Genomic DNA, 18,745 nt, shown 5'->3' with positions numbered 1-18,745 from the left:
TTGCTTACTGCAGATTGGTAGTTTTACTCCATGATGTTCTGATAAAATACAAGGAATTATTTTAAGTTTTTTGTATTTGTTAAAGATTGCTTTTGTGGTCTTTAATGTAGCTCTTTTAGAGAAGGCTCCATGGGCCACTGGCAAGAATGTGTATCCCCCTAATTGTTAAGGGAATATTCTCTAGACATGTGTGAAATCCAGTCCATCTATGGTATGTTAGCACTGGAGCATCTATGCTCTTAGTTTGGAAGACTGATGTAAAGATGAATGCTGGGTACTGGGGCCTATCTGAACTCTCATGCCTTTCTGTGTTTCTTTTATAAAACTGGGAGTGCTAACATGTGATGTAAAAAATGTTAAAAGTTGCTCATATGCACTCTTGACTTGTTTCCTTTACTAAAATGTAGTGGCCTTCCCCACCATTCAGTTCATGATAGTTAGGAGCCTACTTCATCAACGAGAACAGTTGCTACACTGGTTGTTAATGGATATAATGTACTTGGTAGACTGACTTCCATCCTTTGACTCCCAGTTTTTCGATGGCTATCAGTGAGGTGTCTTTTTTCGGAGACAAGAGACAGTTGGATCTTGTTTTTATAATCTAATCAGTTTGTGTTTGTCTTTTAACTGATAAGTGAAGGCTATTTGCACTCAAGGTGATTACTGAGAAGGCTCTGTTATTTCCTAGTTTTTGTTTGATTTCTGATTGGATAAGCAATAGCTTTCTTCTTCCTTATTGCTAGTACCAAGAGTTTTCTGGCTCACTGTGTCCAACAGGATGACTCCTTCCTGGTTCTCCTTTGTTACTCCTCTCATGAAATTATGTTTTTCCATGCGCTTGTGGCTAAAACTGCTTTTTTTCTTCTGTAGTAGTTTCTGCAGTATTGGTTTGGCTGTGACGAATTACCTTAATTTGTATTTATCTTCTGTTACATTCGCATTTCTTCTCAATTTTAAGTGGTAACCTTGCTGAATATAGAGATCTTAGTTGACAGTCACTTACTTTCAGGGCTTGAAATAATGCTTTCCTGATGATCGAGAATTCTGACAAGAGATGTTTGTTACGTGCCATTTCTGCCTTTGAATGTGACTTGGCACTTTTTCTTTATAGCTTTTAATTGTTGTTCCTCTGCTTTGTGTTTGTGAAGTTTTGATCATGATTCGTGGTAGAGAGATTCTTCTCTACTTGTGCCTTATGTGGGTTCAAAATCCCTCTTGTGTTTGGATATCCATTTTTTTTCCCTTCTAGGTTTGGGAAATTTTCTGCTAAAATTTCATTGAATAAACTGTTTCATGTCTCTAGATGTTATTTCAAGTTTTTCTTCTACTCTATGAGTTATTAGGTTTATTCTCTTGAACCTGCTCCAGAAGTATTGGAAACCTGGTCATGTTCATCAGCTTTTGTCTTCACTTATCTTAGAGTGGATTGTTGCCTTGACCTTATTCTCCACCCTGAAATCTGTTCTTCTTGGTTTCTTTTTTTTTTAAAACATAATTTCTCTATTGATTCTTTGGGAATTTCACATCATGTACCCCAATTCCGCTCATCTCCCAGTCCCCTCATATCCTCCCCTCCCCTCTGCAACCCCCAAAAGAAAGTTTTAAAATGTCAAGCCAAACCAAAACAAAAAAAGCAAGTAAGCAAACAAACAAAAACAAGAACAAATCAAACCAAAAAACCCTCTTCGCTTCTCCTTTCCCACCTCTCCAACACCTCTTCACATCCTGGTGGCATTGGCACAGGTGTGCCATACAGTGTGCCCTTTTGTCCAATCAGCTTTACTAACAAATGTTCATTGCAATGAGTCACTAGTCTGGCTCGAAGCCTCTGGTTTCTGGTATAGGCTCATCACTGGATCCTCACTGAAACTTCTCTGGGATATCCCACAGCTGCCCTAAGTCATGGAGATCCTGTGGGTATCATTCCACAGGACCAGTCCCTTCATGAGCTCCAGCAGGTGCTATGTGGGGTAGATGTTAGGATTGGCCAACCCAAGACCTGGCTGTGGGCTTGGTAGCTGAGCTGGTCAGTTCCAGCCACTGGGGCTACCCACCTCAGGCGAGGGGGCAGAGTCAGCTCCCCTACACCCACACCATCAGGGTCAATTCTCCCTCACCTGTGGTGAGGGGTGGGGCCATCTCTCCAGAGTGTAGGGGCCAGCTCTCTTGTTGCAGTGCAGAGGCAAAGTCAGCTTCCCCAGGGCCAGCAAAGGATGGGGCTGGCTTAGCATGACCCTCTGATTTCATCACGCATGGTTCCTTTGGCCCTCTGAGGTGACATAGGCCACAGACATCAACAAAGACACCAGCTGCAGCTGGTCTACAGACCCAGACTTGACCCTCATGGCCCTCATCAGGAGCTCGGCCCGGACAACAGGTCAGGATGGCTCTGGTGGCAGCATGGCTCCTGGACACAGGTTGTAGCCCCAACTCTGGGCTGCCATGTGACTTCAACACAGACCCCAGTCACATAGGACCATAGACCCAGACATGGTCCTTGGCAGCAGCCACGTCTAGATGTCACCATTGCCCCTGGTAGCAGTGCAGACCACTGAGTTCAGCAAGGCCCCAGCAGCAGTGTGGCCCTCAGACACCAACATGGCCCAGGACCTCGGGCCTCCACGTGTCCTTTGATGGTAACAGGAGCCTTTGACATCAACACGGACCACGCTTCTTGGTTTCTGAATGATGCTTTCCATTGTGTTTTTTATTTTATGATTCTTTCATTTCCAGAATTTGTTTACACAGATTCTTTTCTGAGTCTCAATTTCCTTTCTGAATTTTCCTCCATGTTTTTGAATTTCTCCTCACAGACCAGTTCATCATCCTCTGTGGTAACTTCTTGTCTAGGTCCTGATTCGATTTCATATATCTATCTACCCGAGTCCCTTCTACAGCCATCAATCCTTCTTAAAAGTAGAACTCTGAACTCCTGAGACTCCAGTTATGTATCTTTAGTTTTTGGTGTTTAGAAGTAGTAGGTTTGTGTAGGTGTCATCGTAGATTATTGTCTCATTTGTGTGTTTATTGGTTGGGTTTTGCCTATCTGTTGGGAGGAGTATCCTTGGGATTTCTTATCCTTCTCCGTTTCCTCTTTTAGTTTGTCTGCTGTTGTTACTGCTGTTCAGGAAGAAGACCTTCGCCATGGCAGCCCATCTGACAGTGTTGACGTGTAGTAGGAGACACTTGTGTACTTCTCTTGTGTCTCCAACAAGGTTCAAAGACAGTAGCAGTGGGACACTGGTACTGCTCAGGGAAAATGCAATTTATAGTATTTATTTTAGAGCTAAGACGATTAATAGTGAGCTGGTCAAGTGAATTGGCAATGAGAAAAATGGGGAAGAGTGAGTGATAATGAGATGAAATGTATATAATATAGGTATAATATAATGTATCATAAAATATATGAGGAAACATTTTTGAGTAAGTATAGAGAAAGGACAATCCTAAGTACTTTCTGGTGAAAACAAGTTTAAAAACACAACAGAGTAATTAAAATAAAGTAATAATGATGAAATGATAAAAAATAAGCAATAAAATGCCTCCAGTTGGAATGAGAAGGTTCCTCCCTGCCCTTGGCTCATCTTTCCTGTCAGAATCCACAGGTTGGGAGGTGGGGAAGATGGCTTCTAGCCTGAGTAATTCAGACACATTAAGTTGATGTGTCCTTCCTGATGAGAAGGGCTTCTGTGACTAAGTCTGCTTCTGCCTCAATCACCCGATGGAGGTCCCTCATTGTTCCTGAGGCTTCGGGGACTGTCCTTTCCATGCACAGAGCTTCCTCAGAGGCCCGGAGTGGGCAGAGAAGGCCTGTCTGCCTGGGCTTACTGTTGTCAAACCCGTCAACTGCACACTCCAGTGATCCTAGACCAGTGGTCAGGGAGGTGCATCTCCCTCTCTGGGAAGACCTCCTGCCTGAGTCAGGCTCCTGTGCCACATCCCGCCTGTGACTCCACTGGCTGCTCTGCTCCAGCCCTCTCTTCCTGCACGCTGGATCTAATATCTGGCTGCATTTCTGTTCTCTTGGCTCTGGTGCTGTCTGTCAGTGAGAGTACTTCTTGGTAGCTACAGCTGACTCTAGTAAGCTCAAGTAGTATGGTGCAACTGGGCACTGGTGGCATGCCTCCTGATTTGGAAAGAAAAGTCCAATTAGACTGTATCTGTTTTCTTAAAGAAACAGGATCTTTCTGAAAACAAACCAACAACAACAACAAAACCCTAACTTATTTTCCTCAGCGCAGATGTGGCTTTTGAGCTGTCATTTACCTGCTTATTTCCCCTTTATTATATGAATCATCTATTTTATATAAACACACACATTTATTTTAATTTTTTCTATATTGTAAAATGACATGTAAACATAATTGAAAAATATTAATCAGGACCTTAATAACAATAGAAAGGAAGACTCCTAGCAATAGTGGAGAAGGTGCCTGAACTGTCCTTTCCCTGTAGTCAGATTGGTGACTACCCTAATTGTCATCATAGAGCCTTCATCCAGTACCTGATGGAAGCAGATGCAGAGATCCTCAGCCAAGCACTGGGCTGAGCTCCAGGAGTCCAGCTGAAGAGAGGGAGGGGGGATTATATGAGCAAGGGGCATCAAGATCATGACTGGAAAACCCACAGAGACAGCTGACTGAGCTTGTGGGAACTCAGAGACTGGATGAACAGCTAGGGAGCCGGCATGGGACCGACCTAGGCTCTCTGTATCTGGGTGACAGTTGTGTAGCTTGGTCTTTTGTGGGGCCCCTAGCAGTGGGACCAGGACCTGACCCCGATGCATGAGCTGTCTTTTTGGAACCTATCCCCTATGGAGGGATGCCTTCTTTAGCCTTGATGTAGCGGGGAGGAGCTTAGTCCTGCCTCAACTTGATATGCCATGCTTTGTGGATTCCCAAGGGAGACCTTACCCCATCTGAAGTGGATAGGAAGGAGGAGTGATGGGGGTGTGTATAAGAAGGGAGGTGAAGGGAAGGAATGGGAGGAGAGGAAGGAAGGGAAACTGTGGTTGGTATATAAAATAAAATAAATAAAAAAGAAACAAAAAATAAAAAATTAAAAGGAAGACAAGAGTGCCATTAATAAATTATGTGCTTCAGTATGGACATATCCAGGTATGACTATACTAAAACACAACAAAGGGTTCAAATGTTTACGTCTACTTACCACATATATTTAAATTTAAGAACAATAGGATAAGCAACTCTCTAATGAAACCAATATACCCAAATGTGGTGGTACTACCAAGTGATTTTTTTTTTTGAAATGGTTCAAAAGAGTACAAAGTGTAATTATCTTCTGCTGTACAACACAGCTACATTTCTGGAAAATGTGGTATCAGTTAAAGTACATAAAAACACCATGTTTCCATATAAAACATTCAGGTTTTAGGTATGAACAACACACACAATTTTTCTCTTCATAAACACACTTATGTGGGACACTCAATCGGGACACCAGCACTAGGTCAGACTTCGCTGGATGCCCTCTGTCTTTGCCATCTATGCTTGGGGCCCTCTGCATTTTCTCAGGAAATCCAACCCTCCACACAATTCCAAAGCGCCCCCTAGAGGCTAGTACCATCAGGGAACAGAATATTTTTCTAAGTGTCAGGACCTTGCATCAATGCTATTATAAATGCCTGCCTGGGCTTGAAGAGTATGTCTATCTACTGACCCTGAACTCAAAGCTTCTTTTAGCTGAGAACCCCTACCACACTTCAAAAACACAAGTGTCCAGTAATAGATTTCACTGAAAACCCTGTAAGAAGTTATCTCTGTAGGCAGAGAACTAGAGAGCACTGTCCTGATAATTTCATTCCTCTCTGTATCCACCTCCTCCTCCTGTGCTTCCAGGTCTCAGGATCACACTGTGAAGACGAGGCCACTTTCTTTTACCCACACTAACACAGAAGTGTGCTAAAGCAAATGTCTAAAGACACTTTCATAGGCCACTGAAGTACTTTACTGCATGTTTATTTTGAACAACACCTTCCTAATTAAATTTTGATTAGGCGCCTATTGAATAAAAGTAGTTTATCTTGCTTGACTAACCCAATGATTACAGTGTCTGCATTTAGGGCACAGGTCAGAAACAACTTAGTTTGAGAACTGAGAAAAGAGTGACTTAAATATTTTGAATATTTCATTAAATAGGATTGGAAATTTATCTTTTTCACAAAAACCTGTTGTGACCACTAGATGCTTTGTTAAATTAGCACACCACTTGTAAAAGCAGGAAGGTTTCAGTTAAACCCTCCCTTTAAATAAAGATTACAGAGATTCTCTTTACACAGGGTTTACAGCTAGGCTGAAAGTCATCATAGCTGCCCTTTGAACAGAAAAAAATGTCTCTTAGTTAAAATGCCATTTTAAAAAATGAATGAATCATTGGATGAAATGATTCCCAGGCAAGCATGAGGACCTGAATTCAGATCCCCAGCACTCACATAAAAAGCTGGTGGCAGAGGTGGCCTGCCCAGTGATGGGGGGCACGGACAGGGCAACCCTGGGGCAGGGCGCAATGGCTAGTGAGACTAGCTGACTTGGCAAGTTCTGGGTTCAGAGATTCTGCCACAGTCAACGGGGAAGGATTGAGGCAGACACCCATTGTAAACCTCTGGCCTCCACACACATGCACTCAAATGTACCTGTTCCCACATGGGGGCCACTCACACACAGGCATACACACACACACACACACACACACACACACACACACACACACACACACAGGAACACACTATATACACACTTCACAAAACAAAACAAAAAAAATGAAAAAAAAACCAGAAATAAACAAAACCCCAAACTTTGGATTAGTGATTGAATATCAATTAAATTTGTACATAATATAAAAGACTTTTTTAAAATCCCCCTGGAAAAGTAATTAGACTTAATAAGTAAAATGGCCATTTTAATATTTAGCCTAGTTTTCCACTTTAAATTCTACTTATTTACAATACTGTCTATAACAACCTTTTAAAGAAAATAATCTTAATATGGTTTATTTATTCACAAATATAATTGGTAAAAATTAACTCATCCATGGATAGGTTCTACCTTGTGGTAAAAAGCAAGCACATTTCGGGGTACAGTGCAATCATTCCATTTTCAATACTGGGATTTCTAATTTTACAAGTAAACTTTGACCCTCTGCACTTGAGAGCTGTGTGCTGGGAAGGCCACTTGGTTCCGTCTTAAAGCAAGTGGGTACATGCTTCACCTCTAAAACCGTCTATTAAGTGACTTCAGAATCATAGTTACTATCATCAGGCAGAAAATTCGGTGCTGACAAAAAACCTTCCGACCTACAGAAAGATGATCTGAAAACCTCACCCATGACACAGGCTCCCCAGTACAGAGCCGCTGTAAACACAAAGCCTCCTTCTCACCTGCTGCTCGGCCGCTTCTGTAAGGCTTTGTCCAGGATAAGGGAAGGGGCACTCCTCCTCCTTTCCGCTAGTGTTTTCATTTTCTGTTGAGAAAAAAAGTCAAAATAAAGACCAGATGGCTTGTGAAGGAAGTAAATGTTGGTTTCCAATCTAATTGAGCACGTTTTGTCTTGACCATCAACCTCCATTAACGATCTAAAGCTGCCACTCACTTCTAAAATAGGACCACAAGTATCAACATGAAATACAGGCAGTTTTTATTGCCAGGGAATATGGAAAAACACCATCACATCTTTTGTATACATGCTAAATGGTAGGGAAGTGGTTCTAAACCTTCCTAATGCTGTGACCCTTTAATACAGTTCCTCATGTTGTGGTGACCCCCAACCATAATTTTTTTTTTTTTTTCGAGACAGGGTTTCTCTGTGTAGCTTTGTGCCTTTCCTGGAACTCACTTTGTAGACCAGGCTGGCCTCGAACTCACAGAGATCGGCCTGGCTCTGCCTCCCGAGTGCTGGGATTAAAGGCGTGTGCCACCACTGCCCGGCCATAAAATTATTTTTGTTGCTACTTCATGACTATAATTTTGCTACTGTTATGAATTGCTATGTAAATATCTGATACGGAGGATACCTGGTAATTGACACATGGGAAAGGGCCATTTGACCCTCAAAGGGACATGACCACAAGTTGCTAACAACTGTGCTACACAGACATGGACCTCTTATTTATATTCCAAGGTATCATTGGAGGATATAATTTTGACTCAATTGCATAGTGATGATGTGTTCTCAACCAAGCTTCAATGGAAGAAAAGATTTTGAGAGGCCAAATAAAGAGAAGGAGAATCAGTTAAAGCCAAAAACATAGTGACTAGGACCTTTTTAAAAACAAAACAAAACAAAACAGGATTTATTGATTTTTATGTGAATGAGTATATGCTGGCATGTACCTATGTACACCACATACATGTAGTGCCCATGGAGGCCAGAAGAGGGCATCAGATCCCTTGGAACTGGAGTAACAGGTGATTGTGAGTCACCTTGTGGGTGCTGAGAATTGAATCCTGGTCCTCTGCAAGAGCAGCCAGTGCCTTTAACCACCAAGCCATCTCTCCAGCCTAGCAATCAGACTCTAAAATAGACGTGCAATCAAGTCGTGATTTTATTTTACATGTAAATATTTACACTTAACTTTTAAGAAAAATTCATCCTTTATTTAGGTAATTTTAAAGTAGAAAGATAGACTTGATACTTCAAGTTCTCTATTTTCAATAACTGAATATTTGTGGTGAATGAGGATATATTCAACATGAGATACCCAGATAGTTATGCTCTAATGAAAGATTATGAATGTGAACAGCCACTGATCGATACAGCCAGAGTAGCCTGCTTCTAGAGATTGATCAGTAAGATTAACAGGAGTCACAAACAGTCATGACTAAACTTCAGACTATATGACAAAGGCCATTCTAGCTGCCATATCCTCTCCCCAGCCTGGCCAGAGGTCTCCCTTACTGCCTGAGAGCTTGGACTAGCCATGCTTGGAAACTGGACATGGCTCTAATAGTAACCATAGGAGACTAACTCAGTAATTCAAGCTGGTTCAGCGGCAGCATCTCATTATGTGTCACAAAGGAACCAACCATTTCTTAGGTAGTAAATAAAGTGGAAGATGACTAACACAGGGGCGGAAGAATCATCATCTAGTTGGATAACACACTTTGTTGGTATGATTCTCACTCCAAAATCATGTTCCTAGGGAATCTCTCCAATGACTGATGTCACTGGTACTCTGGCCTCATGACTGGGGTTCACCTCACCTTTGCCTCCTGTGTAGATACTGCATCTCCAAATCTCCCAAACACATCTGACACTGTAGCTGAAGCAATTACATACAATGATAAAGACCAGGGCACAAACGGGTTAAGAAATAGAGAATACCAGACACCCAGGTCTGCTGTGGGATGTTCTGGATGGCAAATGTGTTGCTAATTAGTCAATAAATAAAACACTGATTGGCCATTGGCTAGGCAGAAAGTGTGGGTGGGACAAGGAGGAGAATAAAGCTGGGAAGTGGAAGGCTGAGTCAGAGAGACACTGCCAGCCGCCAAGATGAGAAACAGCATGTGAAGATGCCGGTAAGCCACGAGCCATGTGGCAAGGTATAGATTAAGGGAAATGGATAAATTTAAGCTGTAAGATCAGTTAGCAAGAAGCCTGCCACGGCCATACAGTTTGTAACCAATATAAGTCTCTGTGTTTACTTGGTCGGGTCTGACGGCTGTGGGACTGGCAGGTGAGAGAGATTTGTCCTGACTGTGGGCCAGGCAGGAAAACTCTAGCTACAAATGGCGTCCAACGTGGTGGCAAGAGTTTCCACCTAAAACCTGAGAAAAGATTCTAAAACGGAGCTAAAAACAGTTCCTAATTGTCTCTCTCAAATGAGCGGCAGCTGCTGGTCTGCTGGTTTGAGCTACTGGTGGGTTCCTAGCGTGCGTGCTTGACCTGCAGTATGGCGGGAATGAGGCCTCTGTAAGTGGCACATTAAGCTGCATGGTGGATTTAGACTTTGCTAGTACAAAACAAAAAGAAAAAGAGGTTTTTGGACTACACGCTGCTTGGATAAAAGCATAGAGACCCACGATAGCTCCCAGAGCTGGTGGAAAACGCCATGTTGGGAAGCTGAGGTGGGCGGAGCCAGCAGCTACAGCTGCTGCAGTTTAAAGCAAGAGATTCACAATAAGACAGATTCAGATGTAATAGTTTACAATGTGTATAAAATATACGTAGGCTTGAAAGAGACAAAAAAGGTGATATATACAGTTATAGAAACAAATACATAGTTTTAAAAAATAAAGTCTTTAAAGAGACAGTAAAATTAATATAAAAAATAAGCCACATAAAGATGAATATTACACAGAGAATCTGGATTGTGTTGTCTTTAGGATTCTTAACTGCAGAGAGATATTTGATTGCAAAGGAAGCTGAGTTAAACCAATATGTATACTTTAAAGATACCTTAACTTCAAAATTTGGATGTAAGGATGTGTTGCTTTGGAAAGGAGACTCTGCTTTTGTTCCCACAGAAAGGCAAAGGCTATGGATTTGTTCCAGATTAAGATACATCAGGTTTGACCAGCCAAGACCCCCTGAAAGGTCTCCGATGACACCATGGCCCAGATGATTCAACATCCAGAATGGTTTCAAGGCAACTGGGTCAGATGATACAGCCTCACGGACTATTCCATAATCCTAAAATTTTCTTTGTGTCCCCATAAGATACAGCGCCCCCCTACAGCAGGAAGTAGTAAGAGAAGCTACGCCCAAATTCCCAAATTATATGTAATTTTACTTTGTTAAGGTTAAAACCTTCCTTTTGGAAAAAAAAAAGGGGGAAGTGCTGTGGGATGTTCTGGATGGCAAATGCGTTGCTAATTAGTCAATAAATAAAACACTGATTGGCCATTGGCTAGGCAGAAAGTGTGGGTGGGACAAGGAGGAGAATAAAGCTGGGAAGTGGAAGGCTGAGTCAGAGAGACACTGCCAGCCGCCATGATGAGAAACAGCATGTGAAGATGCCGGTAAGCCACGAGCCATGTGGCAAGGTATAGATTAAGGGAAATGGATAAATTTAAGCTGTAAGAACAGTTAGCAAGAAGCCTGCATGGCCATACAGTTTGTAACCAATATAAGTCTCTGTGTTTACTTGGTTGGGTCTGACGGCTGTGGGACTGGCAGGTGAGAGAGATTTGTCCTGACTGTGGGCCAGGCAGGAAAACTCTAGCTACACAGGTCAAGCATTATTGACTACGAATCAGTTACAGGCTCCAGGTCAGACAGAGAAAGAAAGTTTGCATGAATGCCTCCTTTATAGAAGCCCATAGATTCTCAGGCACCTACCCTTCCCAACCACAGTGACTTCAACAGCTTAGTTCATATATTAGAGTATTCAAGGTCCATCTCACTGTTTTCATTAGTCATGCCCCTCAGCAACATGCCTCAGGAACCTGTTATTCCTGAGGCTGCTATGACTGTCTTCCTATGTGAACAGCCCCAGTACTGGAAGACTAGGTTGATTTGACTAATAAAAGTGCAGGTTAATAATAGACATCAAAGCTGTTTCAGATTTTTTTTCAGGATTCCATTTCTTCTGGCTTTGTCTTTTTCCCTCTTCCCCACCTGGACTCCCTTTATTCATTTTTGTTATTGTGATATTTGAAATGTGGGCAATCCTGCTGGCCCTAATGGAGGGAGCCCCTCACTACCTGTTTGACCTCGAGGGCTTGCTGACCTCTGTGGAGTTGCCCTTGGGGCCTGCTGCAGCAGCTTCTTGGCTACTTACTGGTGTCTGACATCACCACCAGCATACTAAAGTCCTAGAGTAGTTCTTCATTTGTACATGACTTCTAATTCGGGTTGATCAAGAATTTGGAAAGAATTCAGAGGAGAGCCATAAAATGAATTAAAATGTGAAGAAAAGAGCCTACCACAAAAAACCCCCATAACAATGAGATTCTTCATTCGGAAATGAATGGTTTCCACATTAGTGCAGCATGTTACACACAGGGATGGGCATCCATGTGAAAGACAAGGCAGTGGGGGAGGGGAAAGACCCATGGAATGAGATTCAAGGGTGACCTTGGCTAACAGGTATTTTAAAATTCGCAAAAGCTGTGAACTAATTCTTTCACAGAATTTCAAAGATTCTGAAATGGAGTCCATCAGTGATTAAGAAACCATCCGATTTAAAGACATCTTCCTAAGGGAGTTGTAAAACACACAAATGAGTAATTTAAAAAGTGGTGACAAATGTTCTTTTGTGAAGGTAGTTTTAAATAGTTTTTTTTTCCATGAAAACAACATGAAAGAATGTTTGTATACACAGTGATTAGACTGTGTTCTAGGTAATGCAGAACTGTTAGATGTATGAAGGGTCAAATACTGACTTTACTCACCTCATCCATCTAGATTCATACTGAAGGAGATGCAATAAAATTACAGACAGACTACTACTATTGATTGACGTCTTAAACTCAGACTTCACTCCTGATGGAGTCATATAATCCAAGACAATCCAATCCCTTCTGTGGGCTTCTATCAACAAGAACATTTGGACTGCACAGTTTCTTAGGTCATTTGATGTTATTATTTCTGATATTCTCCATGGATTTGCAAAAAAAAAAAAAACACACACACACACACACACAAAGAAGAGAAAGAAAGGAAGAAAAAAGCATCACATAAACTATTTAGGATTCACAGGATTTGATTTGTCCAGAAGTAATAAAAGTCTCAGGAGCAGCTGATATAACTGGAAATATAATATATTAGATGTCATTTCGTGCAAAATCCATAGATCTCCCTTGCTTATTTATGAAAACCAAAGGTCCATGGGGTCTTTGAAACTACAAAATCACTGCTCTTTTCTCAGGCAACAAGGACTCAGACTTTCTACTTGTTTATGATAATATGAAATTCAACATACTGAAAGAGGATGAGACTTGATTCCTTCATAAACATATAGTCATGCAAGCTTGTCAGGTCAGGCCCCCTAGACTGACAACATTTACACTGTTCCAGGGGTAATTGTGACTCAGCTTTATGAGAAACCAACAGTAAACTACAAACAGTGTATATCTTGTTGGATTACAAATTACTATTCTGTTTATCACTATTTTGTATTTTTTTCTGAACTGAAGTGTTTGATGTTTAGAGCGAGGTGATGTTATAGTGGTGGATGCAATTTGGGAAAGAAATATTTTTTAAAAGGTAATCTTTTATCTTAAAAAAATTAAAATGTTCAAAAAGAAAAAAGGTAATCTTTTAAAAGTGTACAAACCATACGTTAAATTAAAAATCAACTGTATATTATCTTTTGGAAAGGAGCTTAATATTTTACCATTTATCTAGCGTGAAGCAGCTCCAAAATTAACAAGAATTTCACGTGTGCTAAAAATCAAACAAACACGAAATAGTATCTCTGTCTACACTGTCCCCCAAAAGGATAAGATCTTACAGGAAAGTGTAAAAGAAAATAGTGACCACGTTTTAAAAGCTGTTCCTTTTTGCCAACAGCCACTTATTCGATAAGCCTAGCATGCACATTAGGGAGAAATGAAATCTTTGATTTTTATGCTGTCTCCTCTGCAGCTATATTTAGTTTGGCAGGTCAAAAAAACTATTCCGCCCAAGAGCAAACGGACAGAGGTCACCACTGCAGATGAGAATGAAAAGCATGTAATTCATGTTTTGGTTTGTATTTCAAAAATAACTCAAAGCTTCAGCGATGTTGCCAACTAATCTGTAAGACATTTCCCACCCTAAGCCATGTCTATCAGCTGAATTCATCATACATCCAACTCTCTGTGTTCCCATCTCAATGTGCTATGCAAAAGTTATACAACTTTTGTTGTTGTTGTGATATTATTTCTCTGCCCCTTTCTAGAGTACAGGGACTACCTTCCCTTCCGAACTTGCCCCCTTTCTTCAGCAACTATTTCTTGCAACTTGACTTTGAATTCCCAAAGTTTAGTGTAATGTCTGGCGTAGACTATATAGTCAATAAACAGGGGAGGGGAGTGATGTGAATTAAAGCCCAGTCCTCCACTGCATCAACACCACCATCCCCAAACACATACACAAGAAAACAAACACCTAGGCCTCGAGCTCATGCCTATGATCCCTGCACTTGAGAGGCTACAGTAGGAAGATGTCTGTGAATTAGAGGCTAGCCAAGGCTGTCCTGTCAAGGAAGGAAGAAAGGGACGGAGGGAGGGAGGGAGGGAGGGAGGGAGGGAGGGAGGGAGGGAGGGAGGGAGGAAGGAAGGAAGGAAGGAAGGAAGGAAGGAAGGAAGGAAGGAAGGATGGATCTTTAGTAGATTCTGTGAAACGTAGGCATCTGCAAAGGAACTGGACAGTATGCGGCATTGCTGTCCACTGGACACCATCCTTTAAACACCATGTTACCACCACGTCATGCTCTTTGGTAAATATCTGTCTGATGATTTAGCAAAGATTCATTACCCATCAACAAACTGTGCCAGGATAACTGGATAACTACACACAAAGGAAGGAAGTTAGGGTTGTATCTCATACCACATACAACAATGAACTCAGAAGTGATGAAATATGTGTTAATATAAAAATCCTACAAAATCCAAGCTATCTTGGTCACTTTTAATAAGGCAACTAATTGTTTCTTCATGTAACACCACAAACACAAGCAACAAAAGAACAGAACTTGTAAATTAGGCACTGTTAATACTGAACACTTGCACAGAATGGAAATCATTTGTAAATTATACTTACGTTAAGTGACTTGCATCTAGAATACATAAACAGCTATAACAACTCAATAACAGAGGCAAATTACCCACGGGGAAATCAGGTGAAAGATACGACTTCTGCAAAGACATATGAACACATTGCTCAACACCATTAGTCACTGGGGAAATAAAAACCACAATGAGCTACTAATACATCCACATTAGGATGGCAACAATAAGAAAGAGTTTTCTGTTTACAGAGACACTGGACTCTTACACACTGTTGTCTCATTCCAACCTGGGGCAGCTATTCTCGAAAATAGTTCCAAGTCCCCCAAATGGTCGGCTTTTCCACATGTATGTCCTAAAACTCATGCCAAGGTATATGCCCCCAAGAGAAATGAAAACGTATGTCCACATAAAGGCTTGTACACCCATGTCCATGGCAGCATTACAGAAACAACTCTGTGTCTACCGAACTTATGAATAAATAAGCACAACGTCACAAGTTTACACATGGAATATTACTTGGTAATAAAAGAAGTACTGATAGGCGCTATGACATGCCAAGCCTGAACCTTGAAAAAATTATGCTAATTTAGGTGAAACAGTCACAAAAGATCATATATTTCGGATTCCATTTATGGAAGCTGTTCAGAACAAGACACTCTGCAGAAACAGAATGTAGATTCGTGTTTGTCCTGAGCTTGGAAAGATGAGCACTGGGAGACGACCGAGAGCTGTACTGGGCCTTCATGAGTTAATCAAAGTTCCCTAAGACCAATGCATAATTAAAGAATCAATCTAGAACCAGTGACTTGTACACTTGAAACAGGAGTATTTTAATTGTGTGTTTAATCAAAAACAAAATAAAAAAAATCTAACTACCTGTCTACTAAACCATTAGGCTCTGTCCCAGCAAAGTGATTCATGACCAAAAGTTAGAATATTTCTACCACAACCACTGAAGTATACCACATCAAAAAGGAAAACTGTTTGCTCTTTGTGTGGAATGGCTCAGTGGCTGGCTAATGAAACTCCAGAACTGGCCAGCCCACTTGCTAAGGATTTGCTGCTAACCACCCCTAAGGTGTTCAAATGGCAAGTCATCAAAAGTTGTTAGGTCAGAGAGAGGTTACCATGGCTTACACACGAGACTCTCAGGGGATTAGCACCGTGTACCTATATAGGAAAGAGAACTTATAAACAGGAAGCTTCAGAAAGATAAGGAAAGAGCTGTAATTTTCAGCAACTCAGAAAATTTTCATACTTTGTTGCCTAAAAAGATATTCAGTAAAGGAAAAAGCAAAACACATTTCCCTCTTAGTACAGCCTTTTTCAACCTGTGGGTCACGACCCCTTTAGCAGACCTCTAGCTCCAAAAATATCTACATTATGGTTCATAATACTAGCAAAATTACAGCTATGGGGTAGCAATGAAAATAATCTTATGGTTGAGGGGTCACCACAACACGAGGAACTGCATGAAAGGGTCGCAGCATTAGGAAGGTTGAGAATCACTGCTCTAGTGTTTTCTAGCAAAGAATACTGCTGGGTCATTAAAAATGTCTCTTTAAAAATATTTAATTTTAATATTAAAATAATTATCAAATTTGCCTCCATTCCCCTCCCTATAACTCTTCCCCTATCCCAACCACTATTCCCTACCTTCATGTACTCTTAAAAAAAACAACAACAACAAAAAACCCACCACAACAACACCCACTGAGTCCACCTAGTGCTGCATTGGGTGAATGTAGGGGCACCTGCTGGAGTGTGGGCAGGAACTCGAAGGCTGCATCCTGAAGGAAACCAATGCAACCTTTCCCAGCAGCCACCACTTGCCAATAGCTCCTCAGCTAGGAGTGGGACGACAGACCCCACCCATGCCTGCATTTTGTCTGGCAGTCACAGATGCTGAGTTCATGTGCATACCAGTCTTGTCATGTGCAGAAAACACTGTTTTAATGCAGCCATCCACCACCTCTGGCTCTTACAATCTTTCTTCTCCCTCTTCCAAGATGACCCCCTGCTGTGGATATCTATATGCTGTGAATGTGTTGCTCTGATTGGTTAAAAAATAAAGTGCTGATTGGCCAGTAGCCAGGCAGGAAGTATAGGCGGGACAAAGAGAGAGGAGAATTCTGGGAAGTGGAAGGCTGAGTCAGGAGACGCTGCCAGCCCCGCCATGAGAAGTAAGATGTAAAGTACCAGTAAGCCACAAGCCACGTGGCAACTTATAGATTAATAAAAATGGGTTAATTTAAGATATAAGAACTAGATAGCAAGAAGCCTGAGCCATTAGGCCAAACAGAATATAAGTGTCTGTGTGTTTATTTGGGTCGGAGTGGCTGCGGGCCCAGGTGGGACTGGAGATAACTCATGCTACAACCCCCCAAGGAATCGGGGGAAGAGGTATGACACAGATGCCCCATTCTGGGCTGGCCACTCCATAGTCTTTCATTCTCCACATGTTGGCCATCTGGAGGTCTCTGCATTAATTGTCATTACTGCAAAAAGAAGGTTCTCTGATGAGGGCTGAGACATGCACTAACTTATGGGTATAATGATAAGTATTTAGAAGACAATTTGATACTATGTCCACCTATCAGAATAATTGTACTAGATTAGAGTTTTTACTACAGACCATGGCTTACCCACTTACAAGTTCTTAGAATAGTTAAAGGAACCAGGCGCGAGTTTCATTTTGTGGCCTTAAATTCAATCAGAAAATGGTTGGTTACTCCCATAACATTTATGCTCCAATTTCCCTAGTAGACATGTGTTGTTAGGCCAGTCATCATTATAGCTATCAAGTTGGTTACAACTTGATACAGTTGGGTACAACTGATAACTACTTTTCTCCTCTGGTAATGTACATAGCATCTGCCAGCAATGTGAAAGCTAGCCAGCAGGGATGAAACTTCAAAGTTGGTAACAGCTTTACTCCTCCATGTTCGCTGACTCAAGTATGTAGTGTCTTTGGCAATAAAATTTTACCACCAAGTTCCAGAGGGCAACCAAAAGCCATGACAGTATCATGTTACGTTTTTTTTTTTGGGGGGGGGTGGTGGTGCATGTGTCTATAGGGCCTTACCGATCAACAACTCAAAAGGGAACCACATATCTGGCATTGGGCTTTCTATTTGACAGTCTATACTGTTGGGAGAGGTATTGTTGTCCCTTCCCCATTATAGGGTAACTCCACTTAAACTTTTGTAAACTATGTTTATGTTCATATTGGCAGATGCTTCAAAGCAGTAAGTTTCCCTAGGGATTTTTCCAGGGTCTTTAGAAAGAACCCCCTTCTATGTAAAAGCCTACAGATAGGTCTGAATTAGAATTTTAATTTCATGTCAACCAAGTGCGATAGCACTTGTCTTGTTCCCCTCCACATGTGAATCCAATTCTGGCCATTCTTAACTTTCCCAGTGAGTAAACAGAAATAAAAATTATCAAAAGTAAGGAATCAGATAAAAGATTTAAGTCAGATGTGAACTGATATTTTTCATGGTTTATTTAGAGATAAAAATTCAAGCATTACAATCAAACTTTCACAGAAATGGAGTGAACATCACCTATGAGCATTTAAAGTAAACAAGGGTAACATTAAAATGAGAGATCTGAGGGAAATTGTAAAGAACTACAGATTTCTCACAGCTAGAAAACTACTGTATCAAATTTACAAACTAGCTTACTCAAACCTGACTCGTAATCCTTTTGAGACTAGTTTGTACAATCCCGTGAGCAGTGTGCTCTCTCTCTCTCTCTCTCTCTCTCTCTCTCTCTCTCTCTCTCTCTCTCTCTCTCTCTCGTTCCCTGCATGCCTGCAGTATTTATTTGTGGAGACGTACTCAAGCCACTGCACAATTATAGTTGGAAAACATTGGCTCTGCAGTGGGAAAAGAATTATTTTTAACCTTGCACCTTGCTTCTGGATCCGACTATCACAACAAGCTTTTGACCACTGTGGTAAGCTGATGGTTCCAGCTACTGTCAGTTCAGTTTGTGCTAAGTATAATATTCTATCTATTCACAAACTGTCCTGACCAGAATCAGTCTGAACACTTAGCTCAAATAAA

General features: G+C 41.3%; 1 protein-coding gene across 1 annotated transcript in view; it reads right to left on the bottom strand.

Moving 5' to 3' along the window:
• Arhgap20 (Rho GTPase activating protein 20) overlaps positions 1 to 18,745 on the bottom strand; it is an 86,871-nt gene that overhangs the window by 59,259 nt on the left and 8,867 nt on the right. The window contains 1 exon segment of the mRNA XM_052760293.1: positions 7,397 to 7,479. Within this exon segment, the coding sequence (XP_052616253.1) occupies positions 7,397 to 7,479 (83 nt within the window).

Source organism: Peromyscus californicus, unplaced genomic scaffold (genome assembly GCF_007827085.1).
Source record: "Peromyscus californicus insignis strain IS unplaced genomic scaffold, ASM782708v3 Scaffold_11__1_contigs__length_118956290, whole genome shotgun sequence".
Lineage (NCBI taxonomy): Eukaryota > Metazoa > Chordata > Mammalia > Rodentia > Cricetidae > Peromyscus > Peromyscus californicus.
This window is presented reverse-complemented; position numbering and strand designations above follow the sequence as displayed.